We start from the raw sequence: 25,544 nt of genomic DNA, 5'->3' as shown, positions 1-25,544 counted from the left end.
TTGAGTGTTTCAAGGAGGAAAAGTGAATTTAACATTGTGGCTGGTGAAAAGATAATTACTCGCCATTTTAAATTATATAGTGGAAAAATCTCCTATTTTAGACTGGATTCTCTGACCATCTAATGACTTACCCCTTTAAATAAAAAAAGGTTAGAGTCGATTGATTGCAATGACTTCTGTATTTAAAAAGAGATTCCTGCCCTCCATCAAGACTTACTTAGGAATAGTTTCTACTAACAGGTGGCAAGTTGAGGCAATTTTTAATGCATCACTGGATGCCATCTCTCCCTCCTAGGAGGATAAAAGAATGTTAACCCCAGAGTACTTGGGCTGGCATATTAAACAAGCTATCCAATTAATTCCCATGTCCTCTCCTCATAGCCTTATTATTTTCCTTTTTCAAATAGTTCTTCAGTTCTCTTCTATAGATTACTTCCATTAAGACTTCCCTCAAACTCCATTCTAAAAATGATTGGCCACTTCAAAGAAGGCCCTTATTCCTGACAGAGATCTTCAGTCTTTGGCTAGTAGAGTCACGTATACTGCCCTCAGCAGCCTTCTCTGTGCTGTAATTGTATCAGAATTACAATTCTGATTACAATACACATTGTAATACACAATACACACTCTGATACAAAGAGTATCAGAACCATTGACCGCCTGGTTCATGAACTTGGACAGCACAATCTGATATGATAAAGCAGCATGATAAACTTTCAGGATTGGATGCAGGAGCAGTTTCTAATAATTCTGGTTAATCAAACCCCACTGCTTTACAAAAATTCTCAGAAAGGCTCATATGACTTTGCATTAATGTTGTGATTGTTTTCTGGTCAGCCTGTTTTATTCTATTTTTTCTGGCAACTTTCCAGATATAGTGGTAACAGGAATGTGGGAGTCTTCTCAATGGGACAACAAAGTATGGCCCCATCACACTCAAGGGAAGCATTGTATGGTTCCACAATTCTACACAGGAACATTGCATGAGGGAACGATCACATGATTCCATAGCAGGGGCTCAAACATCAAAATGGGAATCCTTTACTTGGGCAACACCACAGTGACATAATACTTATAGTGTACAAAACGGTGAAGAATTGTTGCATAACCAGCTCCACTGGAACATTCCTACCTGACAGCCTTGAATGGAAGTAACATTGCAATGCTCTATCTTATTTTATTGAAGGGCCTAACCTTCTGATGAGCAATCAAATAAACATGAAAAATATGTAAACATTTTCAAAGACTTGATCACTGCAGAGCAATTGAGTATTAAAAATAGCATCTATATTGTAGATAAAACAAAAATAGAAAATGCTGAAAATACCTAGCAGGTCTTGCTGTGTCTATGCAAATGGAAACAGAGTCACTGTTTCAGGTCAGGGACCGTTGTCAGAACTGAAAAGACGACAGAGGGTGGGCAAGGGCTTGTCTCTGACAAGGTAAAAGTGGGGATAAGCTGTAAACCAGGGTACCTGGTCCATAAGCCAATGGAAACAGGTGGAGGGTGAGAATGTAAGATGAAAGAATGAAGGAGATACACAGCAGAAGCACAGTCAAAGGCAGTCAGACTAGGCATATCCTCCACTCACAGAGATAAAAACAAACAGAGCTAATATTACTGTTGGTGTCTGATACAGACCAAGAAAGTACTTTGAGGAACAGCACCTCACTGTCCTCACTGCAGCCTTCACCCAAGGTAATTCATTCCTTTTAATTCTGATGAAGTGTTTCTGACTTGAAGCATTGACTCTGTTTCTCTTCCCACAGATGCAGTCTGGCCTGTTAAGAACTTACAGCACCATTTTGTTTGAAGCTTTCGAGCATCAGCAGTTTGCTTTGATCTTCATTTACATTGCAACCATGAAGCAATTCAGAATATCATGAGATTGCAGGAAACATTAAACCACAGGATCTCAAATCTATTTTTTGCTCTTGAACATGACTGTGCATCCCTTCTAACTTTAACACATCGTCCCTTGGGTCTTGCACATGATTTGAAAACTTAGCCTTTACAAAAATTCAAATTCTTCTTGTTACCGAGGGAGCAATGCACATTCTGAAACTGAATATTGCAATATCTTCACAGAGGTGTTCGGAAAAGCAATTGATTCATACATCGTTCTGAGAAAAAAAAAGGAACATTGTGACTGTGGAAGACTTAAAAGGATAAAGGGTTAAACCTTCAGCAGCATCTCATCAACAAAAATGGGAAGTTAGGCCAAAATTAAAAAGAATTTTATTTGACAAAATACAGTATTTTTTTAATGACACCATGTGACATTGATTCCCACCCCCCACATAATTTCCTCAGGATGCGACTTCGCCTTGCACTGCACAGTAACCTGCCAGTTCAAAAGGCTTGCATTTTACTCACTGTAAATAACACCAATTATGGTACCTCCTGTCGTACCAAATACCATTTCTTCATGTATATTTATATACATTATACAAGTATATATGTTATATATAAATGAATACTTATATATGCATTATATATAACATATTTTTTAATTATTCAAAGCAAAGTTGCATTGAATTCAGCCCCTCCATCCACTTGTGAATGACTGACCGGACCTGCAAAAGAGAAAAAGTATTGAGGAAAAATTAAACAAAGTCGTTCATAATATCAAAGGTCAATGTGAAACCCAACTTGCAACTCAAATTAATTACACCTTCAAGCAGCAGTGATATTTTAATGGGTGAAAGTAATTTATTATGGTGTGGTATGCCTTTACATCACTAAAGGCATTTTTCAAACTCTCAACTCAATTCCCTAATGTTGTTTATTTCTTGTGAAAGTTTCTTCATTAATTTGTAATACCTCAGTCAGTAGTAAAATAAGATTGCTGCTTTTGTTGTGGAACAGACAAAATTTAAGATTTTATGAAAGTATTTAAATTTATATGAATTGTTGATAGAGGGAAGGGGGTAGGAGAAGAGAGGGCAAAGCAAAAGAATTTCCACAAGATTAGGGAAATTTATTTCAAAAGTTACTAAATTGGTTTCTGGTGTATTCTCTGTTGTTCCACCACCAACCCCCCAAAATATTGCACAAATCAGCTGAAAATGAAAGGCAGCATAAACCATCAAGTCCACAAAGCAAACACTACCGCTTTAAACAAATATATACAAAGGCAGCCCAACATCCAGTCAAACAGTCTCTAGCGAGAGGCAATGATAACTGGTCAATGAAGAGAGTGGGGATAGGGTGGAAGTGGGTTAGGAAAATGTAGTCCCCTTTTAAAATAACACTTAAATTCCTGTTCAACCATCTCAAAGTGATCACTGGCAGTTAATCACAATTACAGTCAGAAGATTTTGTCCCACTCCTGAGATATGCATCCAAACAGTACATAAATAGTGCTGTATTGTCAGTTACATTAGATTATGCCAATTATCTGAGGTGAATGGTCACATGAATGGCTCCAAGGTGCTACTTCAAAAGGCAAAGGAATTCTCTTTGTCATCTCCAATGTTTAGAATGAACTTCAAAGTATATTTAATAGGCTATGATGAACTTTGGAAAGAAAAGCACTGTAGAAATATCCTCCTCCCCATCCCTACTGGCAGCATGTTCCTTCTCACCAGTGGCGACAACAGGAGTCGGCTGCCTCAACAAAGCCCAGAGATTAGAATTTGTATCACTCTTTAGATTCTGCAGTTTTGGGGAACACAAACCATTTCTGATCACACTTTTGGGTGTCCCATCTTTGAAGAATGGAAAGTATAACGTTCAGTAACCAGTAACTATGAGTACAGTATGTGTTGCAATGAAATTTTAAACTTTGTTTTAGCACATATTCAGTTCTCAAACCACTTCCTTTTTTAAGAAGCTCACTTTGAGAAAGTATCAATTAAAGGAAACAAGAGTTAGTACTTTCATTTGACAGCCACAATAGGCTGAAGTGCTGAAGAAGAACATGGTAGCCTGCCTCAATGACTATCATCCAACTGCACTTGTATCCATCCACTGTGATGAAGTGCTTGAGAGGCTGGTCATGAAACACATCAACTCATGTCTGAAAAGTGACATGGATCCACTCCAATTTGCTGACCGTCACAACAGGTCAACAACAGATGACATTTCACCGGCTCTCCACTCAACCCTGGAACATCTGGACAGCAAACATGCATACGTCAGGATGTTCATCCACTACAGTTCAGTATTCAACACTATCATCCCCTCAAAACTAATCAATATGGCCTCAATACCTCCTTGTGTAATTGGATTCTGGATTCTCCCATTTGCAGACCCCAGTAAGTTCAGATTGGCAACAACATCACCTCCACAATCTGCATCAGCACAGGTGCACAAGGCTGTATGCTTAGCCCCCTGCTCTACTCACTTTATACTTCTGACTGTGAGGCTAAGCACAGCTCCAATGCTACATTTAAGTTTGCTGACAATACCAATGCCGTTGGCTGAATCAAAGGTGGTGATGAATCAGCATAGAGGAGGGAGACTGAAAATTCGGCTGAGTGGTGCCACTACAACCACCTCTTTACTCAAAGTCAGCAAGACCAAGGAGCTGATTATTGACTTAAGGAGGGGGAAACTGGAGGTCCATGCACCAGAACTCATTGGGGGATCAGTGGTGGTGAGGGTCAGCAACTTTAAATATCCCTGGTGATCTCATTCCAGAGGATCTGTTCTAGGTCAAGCACATAAATGCCATTACAAAGAAAGCATGGCAGTGCTCTACTTCCTTAGAAGTTTGCAGATTCGGCATGACATCTAAAACTTTGATAGATGTGTGGTAGAGTATATTGACTCATGGCATCACCGACTGGTATGGAAACTGCAATGCCCCTTAAATGGAAAAGCCTGCAAAAAGTAGTGGATACAGCCCAGTCCATCACAGGTAAAGCCCTCCTCACCACTGAGCACATCTTCATGGAGTGCTGTCGAAGGAAAGCAGCATCAAGGTTTCCCACCATGCAGGTTATGTTCACTTCTCACTGGAGCCTCAGGACCCACACCACCATGTTCAGGAATAGTTATTACCCCTCAACCATCAGGCTCTTGTAGCAGAGGGGGTAACTTCACTTGCTCCATCACTGAACTGTTCCCACAACCTATGGACTCACTTTCAAGGACTCTTCATCTCATGTTCTTGATACTTATTGCTTATTTATTATTATTCCTTTTGTACTTGCAGTTTGTCTTATGCAGATTGGTTGTTTGTCCTGTTATCTGCAGCCTTTCATTGATTCTATCGTGTTTCTTAGATTTACTGTGTATGTCTGCAAGAAAATGAATCTCAAGGTTGTATATGATGACATTTGTGTACTTTGGTAATAAATTTATTTTGATTTTTGCCTCTCCTGGTTTGCTCCTGAAGTTCTTCACTGGAACAAGGCCAGAGTGGATTTGTGTATCTTAGTTTTGATATTCCAGAGTGGGTTTCTACCACTTTCAAAAAGTGACAGTGTTACAGTTTTCATAGTATCCAAGATAAACTGGGAAGTTGTTACTATAAAAAATATTGTTCAGTTGAATTGGGTAATTCTGAATGGAGCAGTTTCTCTTACATAATATATAATAAAGGGATCTGAGGCTCATTTTCTGAAGAATGCTTGTCTTTGTTTCATATTATTTTACATAAATCCAATTTTATCTAGCAAGCATACTTGCCAAAGCAAATTGTCAATTTTCACTCAATCTATCACTATCAATGAAGACTGCACAAGGTGTTCTATTCACCATTTAAACAAACCTAAAGCTGAACAATGAAAGCTGGAGGTCAATATTCCATGAAACATATTTTGATTATGTAGATTTAGAGTATGTGTCCATTTGCAGGGGATTGCAGAGATTAAAAAAACATCCAGTATGGAATCTAAGAAAAATACCTCCATACAGAGAGATTGAAATGTGAACCCCTTTGACTCCTGGTAAAGTTGAAGATTGAATGGAAGTGAGAAAAATGTGTAAGAGAGAAAGCAACTCAATATCTTGATTATGCATATAAGAAGCCTATGCATACAGAGCATAAACACCATCCTTGCTGAATCAGTCTAAATGGGCTGTTTCTGTGTTTGGGACATTGTAGTAGTACGTGATTTTGAATTAAGGTATAGTGCACCAAGCATTCAATCCTAGACTTAGACATCATTATTATTGTACTTAAGATGCACATTTTGATCTGATGATGATCTAATTAGGATTATATAAATATCATCACTGAGACAATTCCCCGGAGAAAGTGCAAAAACCACTTAGTTTATATTATTTGATCTGCATATTTTTCTCTTTGGTCTGCACAGTTAATTATGATTGATGGACCTCCTCTGGTTTGCTGCTGAGATCTCCCACTAGAAATGGGTGAGATGGACTTGGGGATATCAGTTCTTTTTATATTCTTTTTTGGTTTTTGGACATCAGTGATTGGGCCAGCATTTATTACCTATCCTGATTTCCTTGGGAAAATGCTGATGAGGACCCTTCTTTAACCACTGCCGTAACTTTTGGTGAAGGTGTTTCTACAGTGCTGCTGGACAAGGAGCTCCAGTACTTAAACATGGTAATGACGATTGACCCAAGTTTCAATGATGTACAATTTGGAGAAGAATGTGAAGATGATAACTATGTCACCATGTATCTGCTGCCTTCATCCTCTGGGTGGCAGAGGTTGTAGATTTATGAGATGTTGTAGTAGTGCAGGCAAGTAACTTTAGACACAATGCACACTGCAACCACTGTATGTGAGCATGAAGAGTGTGGTTGATAGGTGTCAATCAATTAATCAAGCAGCTGAATAGCATTCTCAAGCTTCTTGAGAGGTGCTGGCGCTCAATCACAGGCAATTAAAGAGTATTCCACCAGACTCTTGTGCTTTATAAATTGCAGGGAAGAAATTTGGTGTCAGGAGACGAGGCACTTGTCACAGGATACCCAGCCTCTGACTTGGTTCACCTTATTTTGCAGAACAGACTTCCACAAATTCAATTTAAGTGAGCCCAAGACAGCAGAAATTCTGTGGCTAAATAAAGCATGATTAGATAAATCAAAATAAAATGGGCATACCCTTACAAACCTGACTGTCCAGGTAAGCTCATTGTCTCCGCCTGCTCCTGTCCCACTGAACTCCATTCTATCCCCCTTGGTTTAGTCCTTTCCCACCTACATCTGCGACACTTCACATGCTCCCGATCTTCTAAACAACTTTCAATTCTCTGGTCCCGACAAACTCATTTTCACCATGAATAACCAGTCCCAATACACTTCTATCCTCCAACAAGAAGGCTTTAAAGCTCTCTGCTTCTTTCTCAACAAAAGACCTAACCCGTTCCCCTCCATTACCACTTCCTCCATCCGGCAGAACTGGTCCTCACCCTCAACGATTTCTCCTTTTGCCTTTCCACTTTCTCCAAACTTGAGGGGTAGTCACGGGCCTCAGCTATGCTTGCCTTTTTGTTGGCTATGCGGAACAGTCCATGTTCAAGCCTTCCTAGGAAATGCTCTACGACATTTTCTGCACTACACTGACAGCTGCACTGGGGCTGTTTCATGCACCCATGCTGAGCTTGTCAATTTCATTTGCTTTGCCCTCAACTTCCACCCTGCCCTTAAATTCACTCGGTCTGCTTCTTACACTTCTCTCCCCTTTCTCGAACTCTGTCTCCAGCTCTGGAGGCAAACTGTCTACTAACATCTTTTATAAACCTACTGATTCCTATGGCTATCTTAACTATACCTCTTTCTACCCTGAAACATCTGCTTATTCATTTGAGTTCCTCCAGCATTTTATGTGCTTTGCTCTGGATTTCCAGCATCTCTTGTGTTTATGATTAGACAAAAATCCCATCAGAGGACCAGAGCACTGTACACTACAGGTTTGCAATCTAAAAGCTGCAGTGTAGGAAACACAGCAAAAATTGGACATTGACTGTTCCTGATATAAAGGGACAATTGCCCAGAACTTAAATCATAGAACCAAGCTCTTTGATCTAAATGGTCTATCCAAGGGCATATACTGGAGAAGAGCTTTCTTCAGCCTCAGCCTGAGGAGAGTTAAATGGGCAGAATAAAGTCGCCAGTTACAATATAACGGAACTATTGGAACATTATAATTACAGAGTCATGATGAGAGATAACATAACAATGATTTCACTAAAATGAGAAGTAATCATTGAATTACACATCTGAGAGCAGATGGTTGCGAAAGGTTGAGGGTTATTGCTTAATTTGCACTATAAAACAGATGTGTTAGCCCTGTGTGTTGGTTGCAATATAGATAAGTCTGATGAATTGGTTAGTTGGTCAAATGCACTAGTATAAACCTACTAGTATAGCCTGCAGTCAAGAACAGGTTCATCATAGCTCACACCATGGCAATAAGTACTTTGGAATTAAGAACCAAGTTATTAGTGGGTCTTTCTTGGAAATGACCGAATCACTTAGCAGCCAAACCAATTAAACAGATGTTAAATCTATTTGAAATAGATGTGTGATATTTTACTTCACAACTACACTACTTCAAAGGAAAGTGACAAATGTTGATCGATAATGTAGCACTTGTATAATGTATTGAAGACAATATGTAAGTATCCATCATTGTTTGAATGAATTATCTGCCACCTCAGAAAAACCATAGTCATGTAGACAAAGAGCGAGATAATTCTACTGAAAGAAAACAGGTTAACTTACTATTTATATTCTGAAAACTTGGTTTGCACAAGAGAAAAATCATACTCAACTCTCAACTCATGCGAACAAAATCAAACTCCACATTAACCGAAATAACAATGGTTATCCACCCTATGTTATGAAAAGAAGATCCAATTTATTCAGTTGCTTCCTTATTCCTATGCTAAACCTCTAGAAATTCAAGAATAAGAAAATGATATTAATTTGTTAAGTCTTCAGCCTTCCACCTCCTAACAGTTGTATAATAAAGTATATTCCTCCACAGATTAATTCTTTATTGAATTTAGAAACAAGGTATCAAAACAGAACAATTCTCTTAAAGCAGAAACAGAAAATAACAGATACACAGTTTATAAAAGCAAGTCAAAACATCTGTAATCTAAAACTAGGAAACATGTCTTTTGTAAAGGCTTGGTGACATTTTTTGTAGCTTCAGCTTGTTCAGCAGGCAAAGGCTAATACGATTCCAGGTTCTGGTATCAGTTAGAAATGAACTTTCAGCCTCATTACTTACTGATTTGTGGATCCAAAACCACTTCCAAACCCTGCAAATAATGAAAGAATATTCAAAAAATTAGCTTTGCTGTGAACAGATTTATCCCAACACTCAGATATAAAGGAAGAAAACTTTGTATTTTGAGAGTGCTTTTCACAATATTAGGATGACTCTGCTTTATAAGAGTGACTGCATTTTGTCAGTTATAACCCATGGAAACATGGCAGACAACAAGCACATATGCTCCCAGAAGTGATCAACAATCAAACAAATGACTAGGTATCATCCAATGTTCAATAATACTGCTTGAATGATTACTGTTAACCAGGTTAATTCCCCTACTACTTTTAAAATAGTCTCAGGAGATTTTACATCTATTTGAGATGTCAGGGAAGGATTTACTTAAGGCTTCATTACAAAGACAATACTTTTGACAATGCAACAATTCAAGTTTGCTGGGAAAGTTATCAGAATATTTTAAAGAATGAATTGCTTCATACATCCATTCAATTTGTTATTGGCTAGTCTCCTTAACACCATGCTTGTGTCCAATCCCACATACCTTGAAATCCCTGATGTCAAAAACCTTATGAATCTTTATCCTGACTATACTCAGTAACTAAACATGGTTAGCTCTTCACAGCAGGTTCCCAATCCCATAAGTTAAGATTTTTTTCCCCCTATCTTTGTAACTCTTCCTCAAAAGGGGATTAAAACAACGTTTGAATAACTGTAAGGCAGAGGGAAAAAGATTACTGATGAACAAGGAGGTGAAAGGACTCGAGGGATAAAAGGAAGTGCAAGGTTTGAAGTATAACCAGATAAGGCATGATCTTTTTGAATGGCAGACACAGTCAGTGTCCTTCTGCTGTTCCAAATCGAAATGTGCCCGCCTCAAATTTTTATCCTTAGATAATGAACTAAACTATCTAAACTAACCAAAAACTCTGTCATTCTCTCCTTAAACTACCTTTAAGATGCTTGTTACATAGTTTCTCAATTATCAAGGTGTTGGTCATCCTCCCTAACATCACCTTGTGTGACACAGTGTCATATTTTCTTTGATAATGTTTTCTATCTAGAGACATGCTACTGTGCTAGTGCTAGTTTATATTTCATACTGAAAATTGAATCAATAATTACTCTCTGGGATTGAACAGGTTAAGGAACAAGCAAAATGGCAAGTGCTGTATTAAGTTCAAAAACTCCAAAAAGTGCTCATTCTGTAATTCTTTTTAAATCTGCAGCATGCCAAAAAAAACTGAACATTCACTCAGTCAAGTACAGAACAGCCAGTGGTCATGTGCATGTGGGTACCAATGACATGGGAGGCAAATAAAATTGAATGAAGTCCTAACAAGAGGAATTTAGGGAGATAAAGGCAATCCCAGGATTGCTATCTGTGTCACATCCCTGTCAGAGTAGGAACAGCAGAATAGTTAGGATGAATATATGGCTTGAACGATGGTGCAGGAGGGACACAATGATTAATTAATTCTCAAAGGACAATGAGAGTAAGGGCACTTTACCTGAATGCCCATAGTGGCCATTACAGAAATATGACTGCAGGGTGGAAATGACTGGGAATTAAACATCTCAGGATATTGGGTTAAAGCACACTCACGTGTATGGTACAATTCTGGTCTCGATATTACAGAGAGGATAAAGAAAGTGCAAGAAGAACTTACAAGGTTAATAGCAAAAATGAGCAAGTGAAATCCATCAGCAAATATTGAATGGGCTGGTTCTAGGAAATTAATAGAAGACTGGCCTCAAAGGAGATTTTAAAATTATGAAGAGATTGTAGGGTAGTTATTTCCAAATCCAGGAGGTATAACTGTAAAAAGCCACCAATAAACCCACCGAAAAATTCTGATCCAGCCTGTAGTGCAAATGCTAAACTTGCAGAAATCTAAGGCAAACAGTACAAATGTCTTTAGTAGCAAGATAGATTAACAACTGAGAAAGAGATGAGGAGAAAATATGCAGAGAGCACAACATTAAAGAGGGGTAGAAACTGAAAAGCAGCAAAAGGCAATTGGACAGACCGCGGTCTGTTGTGCCGTAAAATGCTGAAACAGAACACTCTATTCAAATCCAACTTCAGTTGAAAGCATGGAGTTCTTACCGCCTCCACTAGATCCAAAGCCTGAAAAGTTTGTTCCTTGTGTGCCAAATGCCGATCCCTGTTGTGATACAGATCCAAATGTTGCAGCATTGGATGGATTTGCTAGGCTTCCAAACGTCTGTACATTGGGATTGTTTGCAAAACTGTGTTAAATAAAATAACAATTCTTAGAAATTATTTATAACTGAAGTATAATCATTCAACAGAGAGTCCTAAAGCAACATGGCAATTAATCCTTAATATTTAATTGTTCCTCTTTCCGTACATGCACCTGCTGAGCTTTTCCAACATTTTCTCTGCCATTTATGCCCATGTGATCTTAAAATCTAATTATCAGGATGTTAACATCACAGGCAAAGCCTGAGATTATTTCTGAGCTCAAGGTACTCAAGAGGCAGTGCTGGCCTTGCTCTTACTCATGTTCATTTGATAAAGGCTCACCAACAATGGTATTCACTGCTGAATTCCAGGATTCTGCCCCAGTAATGATGAAATATTCTTGTCCACGTAGGTTAAAATAAATACTATGGAGAAAAATAGTAAATACACAGATAGAAACCAATGAACCAGCAAGCCACTTGCAGGGCCATTTGGAGGTTGCAGCACTGCTGTGCCATTCTTCAAAGTCTTCTCACATCCTTCTGGGTGGAGGTTAGTGGGGGATTTGTGTCCTTAGGCTTTGAAATACTGGGGCGTGGACTCACCAAAAAGAACATCTCACACACTGAGATGAACATCTCTCACGAAATGTGAATTCAGCTCAAAACGGCACTCATTAAGACCATAAGTCATAGGACCTGAATTAGGCCATTTACCCCATTAAGTCTGCTCTGCCATTCAATCATGGCTGATCCTCCCCCCCCCCCCCCACCCCTCAGTACCATTCCCTGGCCTTCTCCCTGTAACCTTTGATGACACGCTCTATCACGAACATATCAACCTCTGCCTTAAATACACCCATTGACCTGGCCTCCACAGCTGCCTGTGATAACAAATCCCATGGCTAAAGAAATTTCTCCACATCCCCGTTTTAAAAGGACGCCCCTGTATCCTGAGGGTGTGCCCTCTTGTCCAAGACTCCCCCACCATGGGAAACATCCTTTCCACATCTACTCCATCTATGTCTTTCAGCATTCAAAAGGTTTCAATGAGACCCCCCACCCCATCCTTCTAAATTCCATTGAGTACAGGACCGTCATCAAATGTTCCTCATATGATAACCCTTTCATTCACAGAATCATCATTGTGAACCTCCTCTGAACCCTCTCCAATGCCAGCGCATCTTTTTTTAGATAAGGAGCCCAAAACTGTTCACAATGCTCAAGCTGAGGCCTCGCATCCCTGCTCTTGTATTCTGGACCTCTTGAAATGAATGCTAACATTGCATTTGCCTTCCTCACCGCCGACTCAACCTGCAAGTTAACTTTCAGAGTGCTCTGCACAAGAACTCCCAAGTCTCTTTGTATCTCAGATTTTTGGATTTTCTCCTCATTTAGAAAACAATCTGCACGTTTATTTCTACTACCAAACTGCATGACCATGTGTTTTCCAATATTATATTTCATTTGCCACTTTTTTGCCCATTCTCCTAATCTGTCTAAGTCCTTCTGCAGTCTTCCTGTTTCCTCAACACTACCTGCCCACCACCTTTCTTCAAGTCATCTGCAAAACTGGCAACAAATCCATTTATTCCATCATCTAAATCATTGATATACAGCATAAAAAGAAACGATCCCAACACCGACCCCTGTGGAACACCACTAGTTACTGCCAGACAACCTAAAAGGATACTTTTAATCCCACTCACTGCCTCCTACCAATCAGCCAGTGCTCTAATCATGCCAGTAATTTTACTGTAATACCATGGGATCTTAATTTGGTAAGCAACCTCATGTATGACACCTTGTCAAAGGCCTTCTTAAAGTCCAAATATACAACATCTGCCGCATCCCCTTTATCAATCCTACTTTTAATCACCTCAAACAATTCAACAGATTCGCCAGGCAAGATTTTCCCTTAAGGAAACCATGCTGACTTTGTCCTATCTTGTCCTGCATCACCAAGTACTCCATAACCTCCTCTTTAACAACTGACTCCAACATCTTCCCAACCACTGAAGTCAGGCTAACTGGTCTATAATTTCCTTTCTGCTTCCTTACTCCTTTCTTAAAGAGTGGAATGAAATTTGCAATTTTCCAGTCCTCTGGCACCATGCCAGAGTCCAATGATTTTTGAAAGATCATCACTAATGCCTCCACAATCTCTACCACCATCTCTTTCAGAACCCTAGGGTGCAGTTCATCTGTTCTCGGTGACTTATATATTAAGCATTTAGATTTCTGCAAAGCATGTTCTCTCCTGCACAAAGCCTAGCTGATTATTCCTAATAAGTCTATGTTTTTCCAGACGTGAGCGGATACAATCCCTAAGGCTCTTTCCAATTTCCTTACCATTGATGGAAGTGTCATGGCCCATAATTTCCTGGTTTGTCTCTATTGCCTTTCTAAACAGAGGAACAATGTTTGCTATTCTCCAGTCCTCTGAGACTTTGCCTGTTGCTTAAGAGGATACAGAGATTTCTGTCCAAAGCTTCAACAATCTCCATTCTTGCCTCTCTCAATTATTGTAGTCTTTGACATCAATGCAGGTGTTCTTTTAGAGCAGAATCCTTGACCCAGCTATCTTCAGCAGTCTCAACAATGATCTTGCCTCTACATATTGGTCCAGAAATCAGAATGATGTCTATATTTGTAGTTGTGTGGAGTTCTGGTCACTGTATTACAGGGAGTATGTGGAGGCTCTGGGAAAAGATGTAGAGAAGGTTCACAGGATGTTACCTTGATTTGAATTCTAGTTGCAAGGAGAGGTTGGACAAACTTGGGTCATTTTCTCTGGAGCATCAGAGGCTGAGGAGTGACCTGATAGCAACGTATAAAATAATAAGAGACACGGATAGAGTAGAAAGACAGTGTATTTTTCCCCAGGGTGCCAATGTCAAATACTAGAGGGCAAAGCTTTAAAGTGAGAGAGGTAAAATTTAAAGGAGAATTATGAGGCAAGATTTATTTGACACCAAGAATGGGTGGTGCCAGACAAAGTGGAAACAGAATAATAGCAATATTTAAGAAGAAATCAGCCTGACGCATGATCAGGCAGAGATTGAGCAGGCAGGTGAGATTCGTTTATATGGGTATCATGGTCATCAGTCATCTTTCTACGAGTTACGTCAAATGTTGCCTTGACATCAAGGCAATCTCTTTTAACTCTGGAACTTAATTTATGTATATGCTTGGAGCAAGGGCATAACCAGATCAGAATAGGAGGAACTCAACTAGGCAGTAAAAGGAAAATTATTGACTCTTTAACAGTATGAATAAATCAGAGCTTTCATCACTTCATTGATGATTGATGGTAAGCGGTCAATAGCTAGGGACATGCTGAAGGCAAAGACATAATTGGTCAACTGTCCACTTTGTCAAGTGAGGGTTGACATTGAGGAATTACTGGTAGTGCAACTGTGATAAATAAATTTAATACAAGATGTAGTCCAAATACTATAGTTGAGATGTTATGAAAGCTCTTAGCCTTTGTAACAGTGAGGAATGGATTTGCTGAAAAGGAGGAAACAAACTGACCGTTTCACTGCAGCTATGGTGTGCAGGTACTGGAGGGAATGAATGCTTAAGATGCTGAATGGAGCACCACTCAACTAATCATCTTCATCCTTGAAGGTGACAACATCGTTGGGTGTTAGAACTGCACTCATACAAGTGAGCAGATTGTAATTCTATTATGATCTTGGCAAGGTTTGCAGATAGAGGAACATCATTTGCCCCAGAATACTAAGCCACCAATGTGTTCCTGTGATCGCAGTATTGATGTGATTGGCCCTGTTATGTTTCTGCTCAATGATGCACCCAGAATGTTAAAGGTGAGGAAGCCAGCTATGATAGGACCATTGAATGTCAAAGATAACTTGTCTGGCAGTTTTTGGCCACAAGTACTCCATTCCTATTATCAGTCAATTAATCAATGCAAGCAGGGACTGTGTCATTTGCTAATGAGTTGCAAACAGAATTAAACATAATGAAATCATCAGCAAACACCCTCACTTGACATTGATAAAGCAGCCAAAGATATTGGGCCCAGGAATCTGCCCAAGCTTCACCTGTAATGATCTGTTAGGTCACAGATGATTCACTTCCAAAACAAAAAAACACTTGCCTTTGTACTATTTGTAATTCCAGCTGTCAGTTCAAGTTCAATTGTCATTCAGCCATACATGAATACATCTACACGAAACAGCATCACTCCAGGGCCAAGGTACAAAACACAGTACCAACAGTCAACCACAGTACAAGGCATGTAAAGCACATACAAGATAGCAGTAAAACACAGTCACACAAAAATATTTAGTCCAAGTCCCTGAATGTTGCAAGTCTGCAGTTAAACACAATACAGCTTGTCTTCTGCCAAGCGAGCGCTTGGGGGGAGCACTGACTCCAGCATGGATGCCTCGTCACACTGTCTCCGGTATTCAGGTGGAGTACCTGACTTTGATGCCTGCCCTGGGCGGCTGCAAACAAGTGACACCATACCACCCCCTAGCTGTTTGCCACCAGACTTTCAGCAGTCCATATCTATGTCCAACAGGGTCTTGCGATCACAAGAAAAGCGACCAAGATGATCATCCGCTGTTCAGCAGCACACCCCCGCACACCGACGCCTCTCTGTCCCAGGCAGTAGCAAGCCCGGCTACACTGCCAATGAGCAACTCGCTGATGGGGGTAGACCTGCAGTACTTCAACTTTTTAATGTCCAGCAGGGTTTTGTGATTATAAATGATATGTTTAAAAAAGACATTAATACCTTAGGTTGACCCCCGCAGAAGCTGCTGCATTTGAGTGTGCTGCCATATTACTAGAAGTACATAGATTAGAGTTTTAGAGTGTTTAATGACCCTTCTTGTCAGAGTTCCTTGAAATCATGTTGCCAAGTGCTGCCTTGACATCAAGTCATTCTTGCCTCTCCTTTGGAACTTAAGCTGTTTGTTTATAGTTGGACTAATGTAGCCGTAAGGTTTGAAGCAGAATGGTCCTGGCAAAATGGAATTGAGCATTGGTTTGCTTGATAGTACAGCCAGTAACATGTGGGCACCACAGCAGCACAGTGGTTAGTATAACACTATTACAGTCGGAGCTTGGAGTTCAATCCTGTCACCGTCTGTAAGGAGTCTCTGTACTTCCTCCCCGTGGAATTTCCCTGGGTGTTCCAGTTTCCTCCCACAGTCCAAAGACATACCAGGTATGTTAATTGGTCATTGTAAATTGTCATAACCATATAACAATTACAGCACGGAAACAGGCCATCTCGGCCCTTCTAGTCCGTGCTGAACACTTACTCTCACCTAGTCCCATTGACCTGCACTCAACCCATAACCCTCCATTTCTTTCCTGTCCATATACCTATCCAATTTTACTTTAAATTACAATATCGAACCTGCCTCTACCACTTCTACTGGAAGCTCGTTCCACACAGCTACCACTCCTGAGTACAGAAATTCCCCCTCGTGTTACCCTTAAACTTTGCCCCCTCCCAACATGTCCTCGTTTGAATCTCCCCTACTCTCAATGGAAAAAGCCTATCCACTATCTATCCCCCTCATAATTTTAAATACCTCTATCAAGTCCCCCCTCAACTTTCTACGCTCCAAAGAATAAAGACCTAACTTGTTCAACCTTTCTCTGTAACTTAGGTGCTGAAACCCAGGTAACATTCTAGTAAATCTCCTCTGTACTCTCTCTATTTTGTTGACATATTTCCTATAATTCGGTGACCAGAACTGTGCACAATATGTCTTATGATTAGGTTAGGGTTAACTGGGGCTGTTGGGGGATTGCTGGGGTGGCATGGCTCAAAAGGGCTGGAAGGGGCACTGCTAGATAAACAAACAAATAACACTTCTCATCACTTTTCTGATTGGGTAGTAATTATAGCAAGATTCGCTCAGTTTTTTGTAACTGAGACAATTTTCCACCTGTCAGATGGATGTCAATGTTGAAACAATATTGGAAAAGCTTAGCTAAGTGTGGCTGGGATGTTGTCTGGTCCCACAGTCTATGTCCAATTCTCTCAGTTGTTTCTTGACAGCATATGGAGTCAACTAAATCACCTGAAGACTGACTTCTGTGGTGTGAACAAGTGTAGAGGAGGCAGCAATGCACAGCCCACTTTTGCATTACTGAGCTGTCATGTCATAGAACTGTCCCACCTGTCCCATTCCTCTTTCTTATTATCTTCCACATACCCAAAAACTCCCCAAAGCTACGTAGTTCTTGTCTGAGGAAGAATTTAATCACGGTCTTAAAATTTTCAACTTATCACCTTAAACAGCATTTTTCACTGTAGGGGGAGAGGGATTGGATGTGCGTATAGGGCTCCAGATTTCCAGCACTTCACACCTGACTACCCAGCTCTAATTTTAAGGTAATTTTCTTAACCTTCAGCATTTTAATTCAATCTCTTTATTAATCCGTACTAACCTAGTGCACACAATCTGACTAGTGAAGCAAAGTGGCAAGATAAACTGCAAAACTGAATGTAGGGATTATACCTGACAAGGCTAATTTTGTTGTATATTATACTGAGCTTCCCTTCCGATCAGGAGAATCTTGCATTTAACTTACTGTCAATTGTAGGTTATTTAAATAAAATATACATTTCTCTTCAATTCTACTCATGTCATGGAATTTTCATATGGAACAATGACTGCATATTATACACAATATCATTCAGAAATCAGATCCTCCCACCCCAACACCAAACGTATCTGAAGCTTACCCAAACCCTCCAGCACTGGCAGCTGCCGTTCCTTCACCGAACACCTTCCCACCTGAGGAACCCATAGGAGATGAAAAAGCTGGTGACCCACCAAACGCTGGTGATCCACCGAAAGTTGGGGCACCCCCGAAGGCTGGAGAACTGCCAAACACTGGAGCAGCACCAAAACTACCTAAGCAGAAAAGTGAGACGTTGTGATGGAAGAAACATACATATTTCATCACTTAGTTACCAAAAATCGAGAACATTTAAAAATAAGCTTAAATATGCCATTTAAGCTTCATCATCACCTTCCCAAAATCACAGCTTCATCTCCCAATCAAAGTCCTTTTTTAGAACATACCACCATGCCCCAAAAGACCTGTATTCATCACCTGCAGGTTTTGGTGGAGTGGAAAAGGAGCCAAATCCTTGGGATGCAACACTGGAACCAGCACTGAATGAGCCTGGAGACTTCTGATCTGCTCCAAAAGCGCCAAAAGCCTTAGCACCACTGTTCCCGAACAGATTGGATGCATCTGTAAAGAAGACACTTCAGCATAGCTACAAATCAAAGCCACTTGGCATCACTCTCCCATTTTAGGTCCCATCATATATTTTGTTTGATTGATTTAAGGAGATCTGATTATTAATTGATTATTTAAGAGTCAGGATTATTCTGTCAGCTCTGTGCTCTATTTAATTGCTGAATGATAGGCAAGTTCTCACAGCAAATTTTTTCACAAGGAAAATGAGATCTTACTGGATTATTTTGTTGATTTTACCAGATGAACACCTTACACTACTACAAAGAGTTCTGTTGTAATGCTTTTTAACCTTTGGTTTCATGTGTTGTCTCAAAGTTGATGCATCTATCACACAATACTGCATTAAAGAGGCAGGCTAGAATACGTGCTTGCAGGATTGAGACCAAAATATTCACTGATCCAGATCCTTTCCCTCTACAACTTACAGTTCTTCTATCAGGCAAAATACCGTATGTTAACTTCGCTCCCTCCTCCCTGCTATCTGACCTGCTGAGTATTTCCAGTATCTTGTTTTTATTTCAGAATACCACATAAGCAGCTTTCAATTACAGAGGGTAATAGATAGACAACACGAGTGGACAAAGATATGGCAAATGTAGTATAATCTTGTATTTTGTTCCTTTCAAGTCACAAATTTTTGAACTTTTCCTTGAAGGACAGTGGAAACAGCCTTTCAATATTTAAAGACAGAGGTAGATAGATTCTAGATAAGGAAGGGGGTGAAAGGTTGCCAGGATAAGTGAGAATGCAGAGTTGAGATTACATTCAGATCAGTCATAATAATATTGAACAGTGGCTCAAAGAGCTAGCCAACCTTCTCCTGTTCCCAACTGTTTGCATGGCAAAATTAATAAATTGTACATTAATTGCAATTTTGGTCCAATTAAGTATCCCCAGTCTTCACTGCTTATTAAATAAAGCACACTAGAATACACATGGGCAGCTTATGTGGAAAACAGCCTAGTCGCATTCCGTTAAATTTGGCAGATTATCACCCGATCAGCAGCCGCTCAATTGTTCGCAAAGTGGCAGAAGGTGTCATTAACAGCATTTATCAAATGGCACTTAATCCAATAACCTCCGCTGCAATATCCAGTTTAGGTTTTGCAACAACCGCTTGGCTCTAGAACTCATCACAATCCTGATCCAAATTCTAAATGTGAGGTGAGAATGTGAGAATAAGGGGCCCTGCTAAAGCCATATTTATTTATTGTCATGCACCAGAGTAGAGCATTCCGGCCCTTCGAGCTGCGCCGCCCAGCAATACCCCAATTTAATCCTAGCCTATCACGGGACACTTACAATGACCAATTAGCCTACCAACTGGTACATCTTTGGGAAGTGGGAGGTAACTGAAATACTTGGAAGAAACCCACATACTCATGGGGAGAACATACAATCTCCTTACAGGCAGCGGGCAGGAATCGAACCCGGGTCGCTGGTACTATAAAGTGTTGTGCTAACCACTACACTACCATGCAGCCTCAATGAAGTCTCACCTTATCCAAAGGATGGTGTTGCAGATACTGGAGGGCGAAAGTTGCTCAGGGCATTGCCCTAGAACCAACCATTTTCAACTGCTTCATCAGAGATGCTCTTTCCACAAGAGTGAAAGTAGAAATGTTGCACCATGCTCAACTTTGTTCGCAAATTTTTTAAGAAAATGATGTGAGAGGAGAAATAAAGCAGAAATATATCGCTTAAGCCTGCTCTGTCTTTCAATAGGATAATGCTGATGCTAGACCCCACAGCCACTCTCAAGCATCAATAGCAAATCCAAAAATGCATTTAATTTTAAAATCTGTCTTGAACATACTAAGTGTCCACAAGCCTCTTAGGCAGAGAATTCCAAAAATTCATGACCTACTATACAAAATTAAATTCTCATCTGTCACGGTTAGATGACATTATGTATTTAAGACTGATGTCTGCTAGGGGGAACATCAATCTCATATCCAAGCTGCCAAGGCTGTAATAATTTTATGCATTTCAATGAGATCACATCACTATTTTCTACATGCTGCTATACTAAGAAATCTTCAGGAACAGTGATCATGACACATTTTATGTAAAAAGCTGAGAGTGATCCAGTCCAGCTGAAAAGAGGTCTTTAAATATGAATAAAGTACTGTAAGAAAGCATGGAGGACTGAGACAAAAACATAGAAAACCTACAGCACAATACAGCCACTTTGGCTCACAATGCTGTGCCGAACACACACTTACTTTAGAAATTATCTAGGGTTACCCATAGCCCTCTATTTTTCTAAGCTGCATGTACCTAGCCAGGACTCTCTTAAAAGACCCTATTGTATGCACCTCCACCATCGTTGTCGGCAGTCCATTCCACACACTCACCACTCTCTGCATAAAAAACTTAACCCCTGACATCCCCTCTGTACCTACTTTTAAGCACCTCAAAACTGTGCCCTCTTGTATTAGCCATTTCAGCCCTGGGGAAAAAACCCTCGCTATCCACACAATCAACGGCTCTAATCATGTTGTACACCTCTCATCCTCTGTCGCTCCAAAGAGAAAAGGCCAAGTTCACTCAACCTGTTCTCGTAAGGCATGCCCCCCAATTCAAGCAACATCCTTGTACATCTCCTCTGCACCTTTTCTATAGTTTCCACATCCTTCCTGCAGTGGGGTTACCATAACTGAGCACAGTACTCTAAGTGGGGTCTGACCAAGGTCTATATAGCTGCAACATTACAGCTCTTGAACTCAAGATGGCCAAATGCAAAATTACCGTAAAGATATGACAATAAATAAAAGACCAACTTCTTAAAAATTAAAATATAGTTTATGTGTAATATGAAGTTAAAAGAGTAGCATACCCACAGCTATCTATCATTAGATCAAATGAAAAAGTTTATATTGCCAAAAGCTTCTATAGGCAATCTTGAAATTTGATAGGGAGGAAGTCTGATGTCGCAGTATTTCAGTGGAGAAAAGGAAATTACAGCGGTACGAGAGAGAAGTTGGCTAAAATAAACTGGAAGGAGATGCTGGCAGAGATGACAGCAGACCAGCAATGGTGTGAGTTTATGGGAAAGATGAGGAAAGTGCAGGATAGATGTATTCCAAAAACAAAGAAATACTAAAATGGCAAAATAGTACAACCGTAGCTGACAAGGAAAGTCAAAGCTAATGTAAAAGCAAATGAGAGGGCATACAACAAAACAAAAATTAGCGGGAAGATAAGAGGATTGGGAAACTTTTATAAACCTACAGAGAGCAACTAAAAGAATCATTTGGAGGGAAAAGATGAAATACAAAAGCAAGCTGGCAAACAACAAAGTCGATAGTAAAAGCTTTCTCAAGTATATAAAAAAAAGAGAAATTAGAGTGGATATAGGACCATTAGAAAATGAGGCCTGAGTAACAATAATGGAGGACAAGGAGATGGCAGATGAACAAAACAGGTTTTTTGCATCAGTCTTCACTCTGGAAGACACTAGCAGTATGCCAGATATTGAAGGGAGTGAAGGAAGAGAAGTGAGTGTAGTTACTATTACAAAGGAGAAGGTGCTCAAAAAGCTAAAAAACCCAAGGTACATAAGTCACCCAGACCAGATGAACTGCACCCTAGGGTTCTGAAAGACATAGTGGTAGAGACTGTAGAGGCATTAATAATATTTCAAAAATCATTGGACGCTGGCATGGTGCCAGAGGACTGAAAAATTGCAAATGTCGCTCCACTTTTTTAGAATGGTGGCAAGGAGCAGAAAGGAAATTATAGACCTGGCAACCTGACCTCAGTGGCTGGGATGATGTTGGGAGTCAATTGTTAAGGAGGAGGTTATGGAGTACTTGGTTGGACAAAGTCAGCATGATTCCCTTAAGGGGAAATCTTGCCTGACAAACCTGTTGGCATTCTTTGAGGAAATTACAGATCAGATAGATAAAAGGGGATACAGAGGATGTTGTATATTTGGACTTTCAAAAGCCCTTTGACAAAGTGTCACACATGAGGCTGCTTACTAAACTAAGAGCCCAAGTATCATAGGCAAGTTACTGGCATGGTTAGAGCATTGGCAGATTGGTAGGAGGCAGCGAGTGGGAATAAAAGGGAATAAAAGGCAGTGACTAGTGATGTTCCACAGGGGTTGGTGTTGGGATTGTTTCTTTTTATACTGTATGTCAGTGATTTAGATGATGGAATAAATAGATAGATAGATAGATACTTTATTCATCTCCATGGGGAAATTCAACTTTTTTTTCCAATGTCCCATACACTTGTTGTAGCAAAACTAATTACATACAATACTTAACTCAGTAAAAAAATATGATATGCATCTAAATCACTATCTCAAAAAGCATTACTAATAGCTTTTAAAAAGTTCTTAAGTCCTGGCGGTAGAATTGTAAAGCCTAATGACATTGGGGAGTATTGACCTCTTCATCCTGTCTGAGGAGCATTGCATCGATAGTAACCTGTCGCTGAAACTGCTTCTCTGTCTCTGGATGGTGCTATGTAGAGGATGTTCAGAGTTATCCATAATTGACCGTAGCCTACTCAGCGCCCTTCGCTCAGCTACCGATGTTAAACTCTCGAGTACTTTGCCCACGACAGAGCCCGCCTTCCTTACCAGCTTATTAAGACGTGAGGCGTCCCTCTTCTTAATGCTTCCTCCCCAACACGCCACCACAAAGAAGAGGGCGCTCTCCACAACTGACCTATAGAACATCTTCAGCATCTCACTACAGACATTGAATGACGCCAACCTTCTTAGGAAGTACAGTCGACTCTGTGCCTTCCTGCACAAGGCATCTGTGTTGGCAGTCCAGTCTAGCTTCTCGTCTAACTGTACTCCCAGATACTTGTAGGTCTTAACCTGCTCCACACATTCTCCACTAATGATCACTGGCTCCATATGAGGCCTAGATCTCCTAAAGTCCACCACCATCTCCTTGGTCTTGGTGATATTGAGACGCAGGTAGTTTGAGTTGCACCATATCACAAAGTCCTGTATCAGTTTCCTATACTCCTCCTCCTGTCCATTCCTGACACACCCCACTATGGCCGTGTCATCAGCGAACTTCTGCACATGGCAGGACTCCCAGTTATATTGGAAGTCTGATGGCTTTCTTGCCAAGTTTGCAGATGATACGAAGATTGGTGGAGGGGCAGGTAGTGTTGAGGAAACAGGTAGGCTACAGAAGAACTTAGACAGATTAGGAGAATGGGCAAGAAAGTGGCAAATGAAATACAATGTTGGAAAATGCATGGTTATGCACTTTGGTAGAAGAAATAAATGTGCAGACTATTTTCTAAATGAGAAAATGCAAAAATCTGAGATGCAAAGAGTCTTGGGAGTCCTTGTGCAGAGCACCCTAAAGGTTAACTTGCAGGTTGAGTCAGTGGTGAGGAAGACAAATGCAATGTTCGCATTCATTTCAAGAGGTCCAGAATACAAGAGAAGGGATGTGATACTGAGGTTTTATAAGGCACTAGTGACATCACACCTTGAGTATTGTAAACAGTTTTGGGCTTCTCATCTAAGAAAAGATGTGCTAGCATTGGAGAAGGTTCAGACGAGATTCACAAGGATGATTCTGAAAATGAAAGGGTTATCATATGAGGAAAGTTTGATAGCTCTGGGTCGGTACTCACTAGAATTTAGAAGGAGAAGGGGAGATCGCATTGAAACCTTTTGGATGCTCAAAGGCCTAGACAGTGTAGATGTGGAAAGGATGTTTCCCATGGTAGGGGAGTCTAGGACTAGAGGGCACAGCCTCAGGATAGAGAGGTAAAAAACACAAAATGCTGGCAGAACTCAGCAGGCCAGACAGCATCTATGGGAGGAGGTAATAACGACGTTTTGGGCCGAAACCCTTCATCAGGAATGAAGTAACATGGGATGGTCGAGGGGGGAGGGATAAAGTAGAAAGCTGGGAAATGATAGGCTGGAGGGAAATGGGCTAGGGGGGAAGGTGGAGAATTATGGAAAATAAAAGAGAAAGAAAGGTAGGGCTGGGGGGAGAGATTATAGTGAGGGGGGAAAAAAGAGAGAAAGCGAACCAGATTAAAATAATAGATAGGGATGGGGGTAAGGGTGGGGGGCAGGGGTATCAACGGAGGTCAGTGAGTTGGATGTTCATGCTGGCAGGATGGAGGCTACCTAGGCGGGAGATAAGGTATTGCTCCATCGACCTGCGTGTGGCCTCATCTTGACGGTAGAGGAGGCCATGGACAGACATGTCGGAGTGGGAGTGGTCTGTGGAATTGAAGTGTGTGGCCACAGGGAGATCGCGCCACTGCTGGAGGACTGAGTGCCAGTGTTCGGCGAAACGGTCTCCCAGTCTGCGGCGGGTCTCCCCAATGTATAAATGGCCACATCAGGAGAACCGAATACAGTATATCACCCCAGTTGACTCGCAGGTGAAGTGGTGCCTCACCTGAAAGGACTGTCTGAGGCCTGGGATGGTGGTGAGGGAAGAAATGTGGGGGCAGGTGTAGCACTTCTTCTGTTTGCAGGGATGAGTGCCCGGAGAGAGGTCCATGGGGAGGGATGGGGGGGATGAATAGACAAGGGAGTCGCGTAGGGAGCTCCCTTAGGAGCTTAGATCCCTTAGATCGCGTAGGAGGTGGCGGAAGTTACGGAGGATTATGCATTGGATCTGTAGGCTGGTAGGGTGATAGGTGAGGACCAGGGGGACTCTATCCCTGGTGGGCTGGCGGGGGGATGGGGTGAGGGCAGAGGTGCGTGAAATACAGGAGACGCGATGGAGGGCAGAGTTGATAGTGGATGAAGGAAGTCCACTCCCACTCCGACATGTCTGTCCATGGCCTCCTCTACCATCAAGATGAGGCCACACGCAGGTCGATGGAGCAATACCTTATCTCCCGCCTAGGTAGCCTCCTTTCTGCCCGCATGAACATCCAACTCACAGA

At 40.9% G+C, this 25,544-nt stretch overlaps 1 protein-coding gene across 2 annotated transcripts in view; it reads right to left on the bottom strand.

Annotated features, from left to right (window-relative positions):
- Positions 1 to 2,222: 2,222 nt before the first annotated feature.
- nup214 (nucleoporin 214) overlaps positions 2,223 to 25,544 on the bottom strand; it is a 103,267-nt gene continuing 79,945 nt past the window's right edge. Inside the window, exons 32-36 of one of the 2 annotated variants that reach the window (XM_073052406.1) lie at positions 18,492 to 18,635; positions 18,118 to 18,289; positions 11,278 to 11,420; positions 9,168 to 9,198; positions 2,223 to 2,577 (exon numbers count right to left, since the gene is read on the bottom strand). In XM_073052406.1, coding sequence (XP_072908507.1) covers positions 2,541 to 2,577; positions 9,168 to 9,198; positions 11,278 to 11,420; positions 18,118 to 18,289; positions 18,492 to 18,635 — 527 coding nt within the window. In that variant the 3' untranslated portion in view covers positions 2,223 to 2,540. The remainder of the gene's footprint in view (positions 2,578 to 9,167; positions 9,199 to 11,277; positions 11,421 to 18,117; positions 18,290 to 18,491; positions 18,636 to 25,544) is intronic. The other variant, XM_073052407.1, reaches the window with a different exon arrangement.

Source organism: Hemitrygon akajei, chromosome 7 (assembly GCF_048418815.1).
Source record: "Hemitrygon akajei chromosome 7, sHemAka1.3, whole genome shotgun sequence".
In the NCBI taxonomy this organism is placed as follows: Eukaryota; Metazoa; Chordata; class Chondrichthyes; order Myliobatiformes; family Dasyatidae; genus Hemitrygon; species Hemitrygon akajei.
The sequence above is the reverse complement of the archived record's forward strand: the minus strand, read 5'-3'. Positions and strand labels throughout refer to the sequence as shown.